Source organism: Tribolium castaneum, chromosome 1, assembly GCF_031307605.1.
Source record: "Tribolium castaneum strain GA2 chromosome 1, icTriCast1.1, whole genome shotgun sequence".
Classification (NCBI taxonomy): Eukaryota; Metazoa; Arthropoda; class Insecta; order Coleoptera; family Tenebrionidae; genus Tribolium; species Tribolium castaneum.
Window position 1 is genome coordinate 36,790,127 of NC_087394.1, and position 16,363 is coordinate 36,806,489.

A 16,363-nucleotide genomic window follows, 5' to 3' on the forward strand; every position below is an offset into this window, starting at 1 on the left:
CAAACTACCAAAATAACCTTGATTTAACTATCAATGGGTATGCAACCAACCATACACCACCACCTTTTTATTTTAATACTTTGAAATGACGTGAAATAAGACAATTCTGTTTAGGTTTTTATTAAATATAGGGGCGTGCATGGAAAACATCAATATAAATAATCACGGGTGACTTTAAAGTACCGTCTTAAGTTTCATAAAAACCAGTCAATAAATAATTAAACGGAATAAAGATCGAGCTCGTTTTTATACTTTGGTGCAGGTTTGGCAAACGGCGACAGCCACAATATGGAAAACCTGCCAAAAACAGCTTGGATACTTTTCCATCGTGATTTTTTCACCCATCTAGCTTGCTCCTTTTTCAACTGTTCAATTCCAGTCTCATCGTTCCATATTGCTTGGACTTGCGTACCAAGCATAACGGCTGTAAAAATAGCAAAAAGAAGCGCCTCGAAAATCAAAAAGAGCAACAACACAACGGTCGCAGGAGGCGAATAGGTTGTACATTCCTTCCACTCGTGGCGGATGCACATCAGGAATTGGTTGATTGCCAAGAAGAGAGAATGTAGCGAAAGTACGGCGATATAAAACTATAAAATTCAAAATAGGAAAAAATCTAACAAAACTGTACTAAACTTACAGTAAATAATACAAAATATTTTTGATTGTTCTCACCAACGCAATTATTGACCCATGGACAATGGTGGTCCATTTTTCTTATACAACTGAAATCATATACTTAGTAAATTATAGCAAACACACCGCCTTAAGGAAAATTCTAGCAGTTACCATGACGACTTAACATACGTAGCCATGGTAACAAGTAAGTTCAGTTGTTTTACCGTTGACAGACTGAGCAATGGTGGGCCCTGTCTGGCTTAATACTGCAACATTTTGGGCACTTGAATATCACCTGTCCCTCCCTGTACCCCATCTGCTTGATCATTTCCTTCGTAGCGTTTCCTTTTGGCACAGCACCCTTGATTGGTGAAATGGTTAAAATTTTGTGTGTTTGGATCAAGTGGGCACTCACCGGGTCCGTGAACATGGTCTTGAGATGCGATGAAAACGCCAAAAAGGCGCAAAATTGAAAAATAACAACATTGACAACACTGTAGAACGGATACGGGCTTGGAATGAGTATGACAGACATGACGACAAATTCCGCATACAAAATAAGTAACCACGTTAAGATTGCACAAATGATACCACAGATATCGCGGATGCACCAAAGCATTCCGCCACAACATCGATTATGAAAGTCAATTTCTTTGCGAAACGACGTGTATTCATATTCCATCATGGTCAAGGGGGCACTAACATTCTTTTGAGGTTAGGATTGTCGATTGCGTGCGACATGGTGGCATGGGGGGCATTTTTGGAGAATGGGGGCTGTCGGCATGGCACTGGGTCACATTATTATTGAGAAAACGGGAAAAATCGCGGGATTTGTTGTGCACTAGAGTATGACAGTTTTGACGTAAAAATGACAGCAAGCACTGGGGTAATTGACAGTGGAGCGCTTAAGGCGGTGTCTCACACTAAAAACTGATCCAAATTGGGAAATAAATACTCGTTTTTTTCATTATTTCTTATCAGTGTTATCACGCTCAAGTGGCGTTACGTCTACACTAAACTAATTATTCTGGAAACATTACGAAATATCGATTATTCTGAAAAACACACGCAAAACTTGACTAAAAAAATCTAACTTATTTGCATTTTAACTGATTAGCTGAGGATAAAACTAATTTTAATTCAACGCAGACTAATAAAACACCTACATAAAATTTCTTGTGTTTTTTCTAATTTCATACCCATTCTGAAACATTCACTTTTTTCAGTTTCGTTATCATTATCAACATTTTCACGGCCAAAATCGCAAAAATCTTGACGAAAATAAGCCTAACAACAAGTTACCTGTACAAAAATTGTGTATTATTGCTTTATTTTTCTTTAATTTACTTCTTTTACTATACCTTTAGTATTGCTGGTTGCCTACCCACCAAAGGCCCAAAAAAACTCAACTCAAAAAATTATCTAATCGCCGAAACCGCTGCTCTTCCCTCAGTCCCAGCAAAAATGTCTAGCGGTTCTGGTTTTAGACGCTGCGGTTGTCCATCCCCTGGGGCCACCGTGACGGTGGATGAGTACCTCGTCCGCAGGAAAGTCACGTACAATAGCAGCCCCGAAGACTACCCCCCGGTGCGCAAATCGCGCTCCGATCTCAGTCTTGCACTGCAGAACGTGCCCCAGAGTTCGCTCATTTCGCTCAAGTCGCCGAGCTCCGCGCCCTTGATGAGCTCCACCAGGATCGGGGACTCGTCGATCAACGTCTCGATGAAGACTCCGTACAACACGCCGTATAACACGCCGAAGAGTTCGTCGTTTTTGTCGGTGCCTTCTGGAGGGGGCTGCTGTGGCGGAGGCGGGAGGTCCCGGTCCACGAGCTCGCTGATGGATAGCTGCTACAACACCTCCTACGGGATGAGTTCCACGAGTTTGAGTCCTGGGGGCTCCAGGAGGAGCGATTCTTTTCTGCGGCCTTCGGGCGAGTGCGGCTGCTATGGCGCTTCGCAGAGCTATTTGAGGTAAAGGGTGAAGATGGGCCTTTGGGAATTTTAAATTTGGTTATTATAGGATTGTAATTGCTTCACTTGTACTTATTGGTTTAGTTTGGTGTTATTGGTGTTATTTCTACACGCAGTCTGATAATGATAAGATGATTTACTAGTATTTCTATATCCAATGTAATATTTTCTATTCAATAAACTCATGTTTTATAGCTGTGTTTTTTTTTATTTTCCGAGTTATGGCAAAACTATTTGGAAAAGTGGAACTATTTTGATTCCATCTCATGTAAAATGATCCGGGGAATCGATTGGCATCGAGAAAATTGCCAAATTCCCAATAGTTTTTTAGTTATGAATTTTTGAATATATGATCTAATTTTTGATTTTATTTGCATTTTCTCGAAAACTATAAGTCGGACAACAATAATCTTTTTTGCAACTGATAGATCATTAAAAGAGCTTTCCAAAGATAGTACACATCATAGGGTTATCTCTAATAGTTCCGGAGCTATTGCTCGAGAAATGTTCCAGGTACCCAAAATCGACAAAAACTGCGACGAAAATTGAAAAAATCAAACATCAAAAAATCGAACATTTGGACTTTTTTTTTACTTTTAACAACTGTAGAGGAATGTAAGGGCTTATACAAGTCCGAAAACCTACGATAGAACGAGTTTTAAAAAAAATTAATTTTTTCACCTTTTTGAAGGTAAGTGTATTATTACTCAGGAAGTTTTAGCAAAAAAATTCAAAATTTTAAATCTCGTGAAAAATTGGTATAATACAGAAAATGAGCCGCTGAATTCACTGGAACAAACCGCATTGCTCTACGACTTTTAGTTTTTGAGTTATGAATTTTTTTGTTGAAAAATTATTAGTCAAAAAAATTAAAAAATTTTTAAATCTTGTGAAAAATTGATATAATATGTAAAATGAGCCGTAGAGTTCAATGGAATAAACCGCAATTCTCTACTACTTTTAGTTCTTTTTTTATGAATTTTTTTAGTGCAAAACTTTGATCGCCTCTGTAGCCGGAACCGTTGCCCAAAGCGACTCCGGGTTCGGTCGAAAAAATAGATAAAATTAAGCGCTATCAGATAGTTTTTTGTTTGTTGCTCTAAGTCTTACAGTTTCCGAGAAAAACGCAAAAAAAGGCTTCCATTTTCACTTTTTTTCAATTTTCAATCGCCAATTACGGCGAAACTATTAGAGATATCGAGAAACGGAAAAATGGAGGATAACCGGAATAAAAAACTCTACAAAATGGCATAGGACTCAAGGCGATATCTCGCAAAAAATTTTTCAATTTTCAAACGCCGATTACGGCCAAACTAAAAGAGCTAGAAGAAAACGCTTTTTTAGATCGAAAAGGGCACATCAAAATCTATAAGATAGAATCGGTTTCATTTGATTTTAAAACACTTTAAAAATTGACCGATTTCTAATGGGGGGGGTGTTAACTTTTTTTAATTTTTTTTTTCTCATTTACGGCTAAACTATTCTAAAAAATGGAACTGTTTTGATCCATACCCATGCAAAATGATCCGGGGAATCGATTGGCATCGAGGAAATTGCCAAATTCCCAATAGTTTTTTAGTTATAAATTTTTTAAAATTATACCAATTTTTGATTTTATTTGCAATTTGCTCGAAAATTATTAGTCGGAAAACAATAATCTTTTTTGAAAAAAATAGATAACCGAAAAAGCTTTCCAACGATAATATACTTCATAGGGTTATCTTTAAAAGTTTCGGAGTTATTGCATGATAAATGTTCCAGGTACCGAAAACCGACAAAAATCATGAAAAAAAATCAATCATTAAAAAGTCAAACCTAGTGCCGTTTTTGCACTTTTAACAACTCGTAAAGGCTGAGAAGGCTTAGGAAAGTCTATAAGATTGTGCTAAAACGATTTTAATTTTTGGTCTGTGTTCTATTATGCAACCATACATCCACATGTCTGTAAACTTAAGTATATCCATCTTAAAAATATTGGAATATCTCTGTGATCTAATCGTGGATCAAACATTGGCCGAGATAAAAAAAAAATGCGATTTAATGCAAATAAGTTAAAGATAAACGATGCAAATACTCAAATTTGTTTAAATAATTTTGGTAATTTTGTTTTCCATTGTTGGTATAAGACGCTGTTAAACCTGTTAGAGCTCGGAAACTCCGTAAACGACCACGATAGGCGGAGCCAATGCGTACTTCATCGAGTGGGGAGATTGAGCAGTGGCGTAGCAAAAAACTATTCCATGATCAAGAAGGGTTTGAGATTTATAATTTGTAGTAGTTACTATTTCCTCTATTCAATAATAGCAAGATGAAATAGTAAATATTATATCTAATGCTAATACACGTTGATTTCCTAGAAATACAAAGCAGAGAGGTCGAATAAATGAAAATACACAATGAGTAAAGAGTAAAAACGCGTTTATTGCAAAAAATGTTTCTACTGGTATCTTTACTATAACTGGTAATATTGAAATGTTAAACTTTAAGACGAATTCCCTACAGATGTAGGGCCACGCCACGCCACGCCACTGTTTTCTACCAACACCCCTAATTTAAAGATTGGACTCGTCCGTGACGAGTTTTCGTCTCTGCGCACTCCTACCACCGTGGACGATTTGTCATTTTGCGGACTCTAAATCATCTTTTGACCATTGTAATGTGTTTCTATTAAAAATTAAAACTTGACTGCATTTAATTTCTGAATTTTTTATTCTTATATTGAAGCACTGCAAACCGATTTTTTTCACACCCTTTAAATCCTGCAATTTTCTTTATTTTTGCAGGAGATTAAGCCCTTCGATAGAGCCTTCGACTGTGAAAAAATCATGTTTGAACAAACACCCTTTGGGACCTTATGATTTTTTTAAGATTCTTTAAGATTTCCCTATTTTGCAAGCGTTATTTTTTTTCACCCCTTTTATATCCCGCAATTTTCTTAATTTTTGCAAGAGATTAAGCCCTCCGATTGCGACTTGGACTGTAAAAAATTCATGTTCGGACAAACACCTCTTGAAACCTTAATGAATTTTTAAAGATTCTATAAAATTTCCCTATTTCGAAAACTTTATTTTCTTTTCATCCCTTTTATATCCTGCAATTTTCTTAATTTTTGTAGGAAATCAAGCCCTCTAATAGGGCCTTTGACTGTACAAAAATCATGTTCGGACAAACGACCCTTAGGATCTTAACGAATATAAAAAAAATTCGTATTTAAGGATTGCTCTAATTAGTCAAATTAATAACTAACTTGTCCAGCAAGAACCACGTGGAGGTTTAGAGCATTCTTGCCAGGAAAAAAGGATATAAGGATGAGGTAAACAATGATTATTAGAAAATGAGGGAAATAAAAGAATTATTGGTAATTATTGGAAATAAAAAAAAATACGTGACAAAAATAAAATGCACCTACATTTATGGCTTCTGCGTTGGCTACTATTTGTAGCAAAACAATAAAAAGAAATTAAAAACAACACCATTAAAAAAATCTTTATTTGCATAAAAGTTACATGTTATCAATATTATACAAAATAAAAAACACACAATACAACATAATATGTGGCACTCAAACTATAAGAAATTCAATACCACAGATAAATTGAAGGGAAAAAATGCACCTACCTTTATGGCTTCCACGTTGGCTACTGTTTGTAGCAAAACAATAAAAAGAAATTAAAAACAACACCATTAAAAAATCTTTATTTGCATGAAAATTACAAAAAGCGACATAACTTAAAAGGTGTAAAAAACAATCAAGAATACATATTATATTGAAGGATTGCTCTAAAGGGTCAAATTAGCTAATAACTAATTTGTCCAGCAAGAACCACGTGGAGGTTTAGAGCATTCTTGCCAGGAAAAAAGGATATAAGGATGAGGTAAACAATGATTATTTCAAATGAAGGGAATAAAGGAATTATTGGTTTGTGAAATGAAAAAATAGTACACAAAAATCAAAGCTTTTTCACTTGGCGTTAAATAAATGCTCTTACCTTTTGTACTGCATCTGCTACCATTTGTAGCAAAACCTAAAAAATAAATTAAAAACACAACCAACAAAAAAATTAATTTGTAGGAAAGTTACAACAAGCGACTTTAATAAATATTATACAGAATAAAGGATACACAATACGGTATAATATATGGCACACAAGCTATTAAATCAACACATCACAAGATAAAACGCAAAAAAATGCACCTACCTTCATATGGCTTCTGCGTTGGCTACTGTTTGTAGCAAGACATTTAAAAAATTAAAACAACACCAATAAAAATCTTTATTTGCATGAAAGTTACAACAAGCAACGTTTGTCAATATTAAACAAAATAAAAAATACACAATACGTTTGAAATTATTGGTTTGTGAAATAAATAAATACGACACAGCAATAAAATACACCTACCTTCATATCGCTTCCACGTTGGCTACCGTTTGTAGCATTAAAAAAAATAATAATAAAAATGAAACCAAAAAAATGTTTATTTGCATTAAATTTTGAGCAGCCACTTTCATTCATTGAAATTAAAGACAAAATTATTACGTGGCAATAAATTATTTGAGTGTTTTATTTTATTTATAGTTACTGTATTTAAAATGTGTCACTCAAAATGTCACTTTCAACACCGCATTTAAAGATTTTAATTGCAATTAAGTTTTATGAAATTATTGGTTTGTGAAATAAATAAATACGACACAGCAATAAAATACACCTACCTTCATATCGCTTCCTCGTTGGCTACCGTTTGTAGCATTAAAAAAAATAATAATAAAAATGAAACCAAAAAAATGTTTATTTGCATTAAATTTTGAGCAAGCCACTTTCATTCATTGAAATTAAAGACAAAATTACGTGGCAATAAATTATTTGAGTGTTTTATTTTATTTATAGTTTCTGTATCTAAAATGCGTCACTCAAAATGTCACTTTCAACACCGCATTTAAAGATTTTAATTGCATTTAAGTTTTATGAAATTATTGGTTTGTGAAATAAATAAATACGACACAGCAATAAAATACACCTACCTTCATATCGCTTCCTCGTTGGCTACCGTTTGTAGCATTAAAAAAAATAATAATAAAAATGAAACCAAAAAAATGTTTATTTGCATTAAATTTTGAGCAGCCACTTTCATTCATTGAAATTAAAGACAAAATTATTACGTGGCAATTAATTATTTGAGTGTTTTATTTTATTTATAGTTACTGTATTTAAAATGTGTCACTCAAAATATCACTTTCAACACCGCATTTAAAGATTTTAATTGCAATTAAGTTTTATGAAATTATTGGTTTGTGAAATAAATAAATACGACACAGCAATAAAATACACCTACCTTCATATCGCTTCCTCGTTGGCTACCGTTTGTAGCATTAAAAAAAATAATAATAAAAATGAAACCAAAAAAATGTTTATTTGCATTAAATTTTGAGCAAGCCACTTTCATTCATTGAAATTAAAGACAAAATTACGTGGCAATAAATTATTTGAGTGTTTTATTTTATTTATAGTTTCTGTATCTAAAATGCGTCACTCAAAATGTCACTTTCAACACCGCATTTAAAGATTTTAATTGCATTTAAGTTTTATGAAATTATTGGTTTGTGAAATAAATAAATACGACACAGCAATAAAATACACCTACCTTCATATCGCTTCCTCGTTGGCTACCGTTTGTAGCATTAAAAAAAATAATAATAAAAATGAAACCAAAAAAATGTTTATTTGCATTAAATTTTGAGCAGCCACTTTCATTCATTGAAATTAAAGACAAAATTACGTGGCAATAAATTATTTGAGTGTTTTATTTTATTTATAGTTTCTGTATCTAAAATGCGTCACTCAAAATGTCACTTTCAACACCGCATTTAAAGATTTTAATTGCAATTAAGTTTTATGAAATTATTGGTTTGTGAAATAAATAAATACGACACAGCAATAAAATACACCTACCTTCATATCGCTTCCTCGTTGGCTACCGTTTGTAGCATTAAAAAAAATAATAATAAAAATGAAACCAAAAAAATGTTTATTTGCATTAAATTTTGAGCAAGCCACTTTCATTCATTGAAATTAAAGACAAAATTATTACGTGGCAATTAATTATTTGAGTGTTTTATTTTATTTATAGTTACTGTATTTAAAATGTGTCACTCAAAATGTCACTTTCAACACCGCATTTAAAGATTTTAATTGCAATTAAGTTTTATGAAATTATTGGTTTGTGAAATAAATAAATACGACACAGCAATAAAATACACCTACCTTCATATCGCTTCCTCGTTGGCTACCGTTTGTAGCATTAAAAAAAATAATAATAAAAATGAAACCAAAAAAATGTTTATTTGCATTAAATTTTGAGCAGCCACTTTCATTCATTGAAATTAAAGACAAAATTACGTGGCAATAAATTATTTGAGTGTTTTATTTTATTTATAGTTTCTGTATCTAAAATGCGTCACTCAAAATGTCACTTTCAACACCGCATTTAAAGATTTTAATTGCAATTAAGTTTTATGAAATTATTGGTTTGTGAAATAAATAAATACGACACAGCAATAAAATACACCTACCTTCATATCGCTTCCTCGTTGGCTACCGTTTGTAGCATTAAAAAAAATAATAATAAAAATGAAACCAAAAAAATGTTTATTTGCATTAAATTTTGAGCAGCCACTTTCATTCATTGAAATTAAAGACAAAATTACGTGGCAATAAATTATTTGAGTGTTTTATTTTATTTATAGTTTCTGTATCTAAAATGCGTCACTCAAAATGTCACTTTCAACACCGCATTTAAAGATTTTAATTGCAATTAAGTTTTATGAAATTATTGGTTTGTGAAATAAATAAATACGACACAGCAATAAAATACACCTACCTTCATATCGCTTCCTCGTTGGCTACCGTTTGTAGCATTAAAAAAAATAATAATAAAAATGAAACCAAAAAAATGTTTATTTGCATTAAATTTTGAGCAAGCCACTTTCATTCATTGAAATTAAAGACAAAATTATTACGTGGCAATAAATTATTTGAGTGTTTGATAATAATTTTATTTACTGTATTTAAAATGTGTCACTCAAACGCGATCACTAGCCACCGAATTGAAAATTTAAACCGGAAAATTTAGATTTGCTTGAACACACGTCCGTTCGCGACAACGGCAAGTAACAAACTGAATAAATTGAACGAAACCGCACAATACACAATAATTTAAATAAACCGACTCACCTCGCTTCGCCTCCCGCTTCCGCTCCCGATCTGACCCGTGCCACTGCTCGCTGTCGACTGAACCGCCCTCGCCGCCTGCGCCGCACACCTAACCTCGGATGTGACGTCATCACACGTCTAAAACAAGTCATAACCAGAAACATTCACTGTCCAAATCCGTCAAATTTAGAAACATTCATACACAGAATTATTCAAAATAGAACAGTATTGATCTAGAAAAGTTAATTATGACAAATGTATTTGTCTATAAACGTCTAAAATTATAAAAGTTTCGCATGCAGTTAATGGAAAAATAAAAATGCATGTTTATATTTAAACAGAAACTGGCAATGTGAAATTTTAGTGCGAAAATTAGTGGTAGAGCTCGGAAACTCTGTAAACGACCACGATAGGCGGAGCCAATGCGTACTTCATCGAGTGAGGAGATTGAGCAGTGGCGTAGCAAAAAACTATTCTATGATCAAGAAGGGTTTGAGATTCATAATTTGTAGTAGTTAAAATTTCCTCTATTCAATAATTGCAAGATGAAATAGTAAAAATCATATCTAATGCTAATACACGTTGATTTCCTAGAAATACAAAGCAGAGAGGTCGAATAAATAAAAATACACAATGAGTAAAGAGTAAAAACGCGTTTATTGCAAAAAATGTTTCTACTGGTATCTTTACTATAACTGGTAATATTGAAATGTTAAACTTTAAGACGAATTCCCTACACATGTAAGTACACGCCACGCCACTGTTTTCTGCCAACACCCCTAATTTAAAGATTGGACTCGTCCGAGACGAGTTTTCGTCTCTGCGCACTCCTACCACCGTGGACGATCTGTCATTTCGCGGACTCTATTCTGTGGTTAAATGTCAAAACTTTTCCAAGGTCGTATTTTTTACCGGCATTTTCTTCGATTAAAAAATACGAAATTTCAATAGGATGTCCGATATAAAATCATTCTTGCACCAGTTCTGCCAGAAGACCAAGAAAGAGCAGCCCCAGTTTGAAGTCCGGCCAACCGGTAAGCCGCAGCCCCTTTTCACCCTTTACTAATTTCCCCAAAGGCCCCAAACACCGCCAGAGATTCCTCTGCGAAGTCCGCATCGATGGCTACAGTTACGTGGGGGCTGGCAATTCCACCAACAAAAAGGACGCCCAAAGCAACGCCGCCCGCGATTTCGTCAGTTACCTCGTCCGGGAAGGCATTGTTAACCCCGCCGACGTGCCCGACTTCCAGGATGCGCCTCCAGGTCCAAACACCGTTCCGATGAATCGGGGGCCCGCCCCTTCGGTGTTTCGACAGGGAATGGGGCCCTCGTCGTTTGGGGAGGCCTACAGGCCTCTGGGGCGCGATCACGACGATTGGCATTACATGAACAGGGCGCAGGAACAGAAGAGTGTGGAGGATGCAGAGGATTTGGATGTGAATGCTCAGATTCATGGCAATTGGACTGTGGAGAATGCAAAGTCAAAGCTGCATCAGTTTATGCAAAGCAATAAAATACACGCGGATTATAAGTATACGCAAGTGGGGCCAGACCATTCCAGGTTGGTATTGAGAGAGTGAGTAGATGGAAGTTTGTGTGGGGGGAGGAGAGAGAGAAAAATAGGCACAGTAGAAAAACTGAAAAATAATAAAATAATAGAGCATAACCAAGAACAGTGACAGAATAATTTATTTTGTTTATTGTTTACTCACGTTTTTCTTCTGGCCTTGGAAATTTAACATTTCCCCTGCACTGTTTATTTTAAATATTTTTTGTATAAGAGAACGAGAATAAAAAATAAAGAAAGAACCGTAATAATAAAATAAATATACATAATAAAAAATACCAAAAATAGAAAAAAAAACGAAAAGAAGGAAAAAATGTTGTTTTTTTTTTTTTTTAATTAAATCTGCAATAGAGAATGAGGCACCAATAGAAGAAATAATAAAAAAATGTAAGGAGTAAAGACAGATAAGCAAAGCCAAGAACAGTGGATAGAATAATTTATTTTCATTATTATTTTATCCATTCACGATTTTTTTTTCTGGCTTTGAAAAAACCAACATTTCTGCCAGAAGGATTATTGTTATTGTTTGACTATTTATGGTTTGAAAATTTTTAGAAAAAAATGAAAGATTGAAGAAATTAAAATTTTTCTATCTTTTTTATTTTTTTCTGCAGAGAAAAAATAGTAGAGGTGGAAAAGCAGAACTAAGTACAGTGGATAGAATAATTTATTTCGTTTATTTACCAAAAAATTCACGATTTTCTTTCTGGAAAGAAGGAAGTTGTGAATGCGTTTATGTTTTATTTAACCAATTGAATGGCATTTTGATAATAGAGTTACTGGTTTGATTAAAAAATTAGTAACTTTGAGGTCATTTTTTTATTTATGAAACTTCTGTTTTACTTCTTGCAGTAGTTTCTTAAATAATAATTTTCCACTGCAGCTACCGTGGGAACAACTCAAATATTTTACTGTTCTTGGTTCTGTTTTTCCTCCAAGGTACAATATAAAAACTCTGCATTATACACTTGTAAGTATACTTTTAATCCCCTATTTCTCAACTGTAATGCTCCCATTTCTTAGGACTTTTGTGGCCGAAATGAGCTTCTACGTCAAGCAACTCGGACGTACAATAACCGGTCGTGATTCCGGTTCAAATAAGCAAACCGCTAGTAAAAGTTGCGCTCTTTCCATCATTCGCCAACTGTTCCATCTCGGTGTAATTGAAGCATTTTCCGGAACACTTAAAAAAGAGAAAACCGGCAGTGAAATGAAACCTTTCGATGTAAAAATCTCCCCAGATTTACAAAAACAAATCAAAGATTGCCTCGACACTTTGAATATCACTCCGGTTGAGGTTAAACCGGAAAGCGAAAGCCAACCGGTTTCACTTTTGAGCAATCACATTTTGGACGACTTTCAAGCCTCCAAACCGATAGCTGCAGGAGTTGTCCCATGGTCGCCTCCTCAACAAAATTGGAATCCTTGGACTGGGTGCAACATTGATGAGGGCCCCCTTGCCAACGCCAACTTGGACGAGTTGAGCGAACATTTGGCCGAAGAAACCAAACAAAAATTGAATCATGACGTTGATTTGAAAGCTATCATTAGTGAGAGACAAGGTTTGCCAGTGTATTCAATGAAGGGGCAAATTATGGCCGCAATTAACGATAATCCCGTTATCATAATTAAGGGAAATACCGGATGCGGTATGTAACTAATAACATGGAACGCCCTGTATCTTTGTATATATGGTGTTGTAGGTAAGACTACACAAGTGTGTCAGTACATTCTCGAGGATTATATTATGTCGGGTCAAGGTGCCTGGTGCAATATTTGTATAACACAGCCTCGGAGAATTTCGGCTGTTTCCGTTTCGGAACGAGTGGCCAATGAACGTTGCGAAGCATTGGGACAATCGGTTGGGTATTCGGTTCGGTTTGAATCGGTTCTTCCCCGACCTTATGGTTCCATTATGTTTTGTACGGTTGGCGTGCTTTTGAAGAAGTTGGAAAATGGGCTCAGAGGCGTCAGTCATGTGATTGTCGACGAAATACACGAAAGGGACGTCAATAGTGACTTTATTATGGTAATAACCATGATAATTATTTGTTCGTTTGATGCGTTATCACGAGTTTTTTTGTGACAACTGTCTGGGAAATTAAACTCAATGCTTGGGGTTTTTTGAAAGCTTCAGCTAAAATTGCGGAAAAATTACAAAATTAAATCGAAAATTAGATTAAGTTATGGTTGAAACGTAATTATTTCGCAAAATTTTTTAATAAAGTAGCCGAAAAATTATTATAACTGGACTTTAAATTATTCTTATGTTATTTTTATTTCTGTGTATAATACTGACGTCTTTGGTATCAGTTTTATTACTATATCTGTATGAATTGATAGGAATAAGTTATTGTTATTATTATTATTTAAACTATCTTTGCACAAAAATTTATGTTTTTTTGTGAGTTTAGAAAAAATTGGGATAATTTCAGGTGGTTTTACGCGACATGATCCACACCTACCCAGACTTGCGCGTAATTCTAATGTCGGCAACAATTGACACGAGTTTATTTTCGAAATATTTCAACAATTGTCCAGTTGTTGAAATCGCCGGCCGAACTTATCCCGTCCAGCAGTACTTCCTGGAGGACTGTGTCGAACTCACCGGTTTTGTGCCACCTACAGAAACACGCAAACGTAAGGCTGGAGGAGGCGGTGGTGGTGGAGGCGACGATGACGAAACAACCATTGGAGACGACGGCGATGAAAACATGAACAAAATAATCGACCCAAAATTCAGTACTCAAACCAGAAATGCAATGGCTCGAATGAGCGAACGCGAAGTGAGCTTCGAATTGATGGAAGCCTTGCTCAAATACATCAAATCGCAAGAAATTCCGGGAGCTGTTCTAGTTTTTCTCCCCGGTTGGAACCTGATTTTTGCAATGATGCGCCACTTGCAACAGCATCCAGTGTTTGGAGGGGCTGCCTATAGGGTGCTGCCGTTGCATTCGCAGATTCCACGAGAGGATCAAAGACGTGTCTTTGAGCCGGTGCCCCCTCATGTCACCAAAGTTATTCTGGCAACAAATATTGCCGAAACTTCCATCACAATTAATGATGTAGTGTTTGTGATTGATAGTTGCAAGGCCAAGATTAAATTGTTCACTTCGCATAATAATATGACGAGTTATGCGACTGTTTGGGCCTCAAGGACTAATCTCGAGCAGAGGAAAGGACGTGCAGGGAGAGTCAGACCGGGGTTTTGTTTCCATTTGTGTTCGAAGGCACGCTTTGATAAACTGGACGAACATATGACACCGGAAATGTTCCGAACACCGCTGCATGAATTGGCACTGAGTATTAAGTTGTTAAAGTTGGGCTCGATTGGGCATTTTTTGAGCAAGGCGATCGAGCCACCGCCACTAGATGCCGTCATTGAAGCAGAGGTAAATTATTTCTGTAGTTTTAATTTTTTAATTATTGTTTTTTAAGGTTTTGTTACGTGAGATGAAATGTTTGGACAGTAACGATGAGCTGACACCACTTGGTCGCATCATTGCCAAACTTCCGATTGAACCACGATTGGGGAAAATGATGGTTCTGGGTTGCATTTTTATGTGTGGTGGTCCCTTGGCCACAATGGCTGCTAATTCGTCCACATTTCCCGAAATTTTCACACTTGATATGGGCCAGAGACGTTTAAGCCACCACCAGAAGGCTCTGGCTGGGGATAGGTGCTCTGATCACGTCGCCATGTTGACAGCTTTTGAGGTACATACAGTATTTTTTAATGTTTTAATGAAATATTATTTGTAGTTGTGGGATCAAGCACGTGCTGGTGGCGAAGAAGCCGAGCAACGTTTCTGCGAATACAAAGGCATAAGTATGCCGACAATGCGTGTCACGTGGGAGGCCAAACACCAATTGCAACAAATTCTCAATTCGGTGGGTTTCCCCGAAGAGACTTTATCACCGATTCCTATGGATACAGTTGGCCCTGATCCGAAATTGGACGTTGTGATGGCATTAATGTGTTATGGTCTTTATCCAAATGTTTGTTATCACAAAGAGAAACGAAAAGTTTTGACAACCGAGAGCAAGGCCGCCTTGATACATAAAACATCAGTCAATTGCAGTAACTTTGAACAAACGTTCCCGTATCCATTTTTTGTTTTTGGGGAGAAAATACGGACAAGGGCCGTTTCGTGTAAACAAATGAGTATGGTGACGCCGATTCATTTGTTATTGTTTGGTTCGAGAAAAATTGATTGGGTAATTCAAACTAAACAATTGAATTGCAAGTGTGAGTTGATTTGATTTTGTTTAGGTTGATGGTGTTGTGCGACTTGATAATTGGATTAATTTGAATATGGACCCAGAAGTGGCGGCCCTTATTGTGGCCCTAAGGCCGGCCCTGGAAAGTTTAGTTGTTCGGGCGTCGCAAGAACCGGAACAAATACTCGAAATGTCACCAGGAGATCTCAAAGTAATTCATAAAAATATCTAGACTTAAATTTTTCGAGCGCTATATTTGGCTTTTTGCAGTTTGTTGCAACAATTAAAGAGCTGTGCAAGTTGCACGCTGGGAGTTACCAAATCGAGAGGGCTAGACCCCAAATGCAACAATCGAGGCGTCCACCAAGGGGGCACTCTTTGGGTTTTCAAGGACCACCACCAAAGTTTTTCAGAGGGGGGTCTCGAGGGGGCTTTGGAGATAATCGGGGTGGTTTTCGAGGGGGTTTTGATGGGGGCCATGGATTTGGGGGAAGAGGGGGTTTCAGAGGCAGGGGCGGATTTCCAAGAGGTCGTGGTTTCAGAGGCTATAGTAATTATTAATTGTATCGGTAGACATAAATGTGTTTGATCATCTCGGTATTCAAAAATTAAAAATTTTAACAAAATAAATATTAGTTTTTTCTTCTCGAACTTGAGGCCTTGGCTCACTAGATTCACTACAAAGAACAAAACAATATATATTTTTTGTTGAGTTTGTTAATAAAATTTAAATTTGAAGATTTGGCTAAATGACTACTACCGTAAAAACTAACACA

The 16,363-nt window shown here is 35.8% G+C and overlaps 2 protein-coding genes across 3 annotated transcripts; one reads left to right on the top strand and one right to left on the bottom strand.

Annotated features, from left to right (window-relative positions):
* Window positions 1–104: 104 nt before the first annotated feature.
* Window positions 105–1,595, bottom strand: LOC662327 (uncharacterized protein). The gene is made up of 4 exons (XM_968429.4): window positions 1,034–1,595; window positions 843–979; window positions 641–725; window positions 105–590 (listed from the first exon to the last, which is right to left on the bottom strand). The coding sequence occupies exons 1-4, from the start codon at window positions 1,301–1,303 to the stop codon at window positions 219–221; spliced, it is 864 nt and encodes a 287-aa protein (XP_973522.1). The 5' UTR covers window positions 1,304–1,595; the 3' UTR covers window positions 105–218.
* Window positions 1,596–10,154: 8,559 nt separating this feature from the next.
* Window positions 10,155–16,325, top strand: mle (maleless). Of its 2 annotated transcripts, XM_015977510.2 has the most exons (10): window positions 10,155–10,697; window positions 10,751–10,833; window positions 10,877–11,360; window positions 12,390–13,015; window positions 13,070–13,395; window positions 13,802–14,758; window positions 14,805–15,083; window positions 15,129–15,584; window positions 15,640–15,798; window positions 15,858–16,325. In XM_015977510.2, the coding sequence occupies exons 2-10, from the start codon at window positions 10,752–10,754 to the stop codon at window positions 16,146–16,148; spliced, it is 3,660 nt and encodes a 1,219-aa protein (XP_015832996.1). In that variant the 5' UTR covers window positions 10,155–10,697; window position 10,751; the 3' UTR covers window positions 16,149–16,325. The 2 variants fall into 2 exon arrangements, with proteins under 2 accessions (XP_015832996.1, XP_008190568.1); XM_008192346.3 differs by lacking the exons at window positions 10,155–10,697; window positions 10,751–10,833; window positions 10,877–11,360 and adding an exon at window positions 12,250–12,336.
* The last annotated feature ends 38 nt before the right edge of the window (window positions 16,326–16,363 follow it).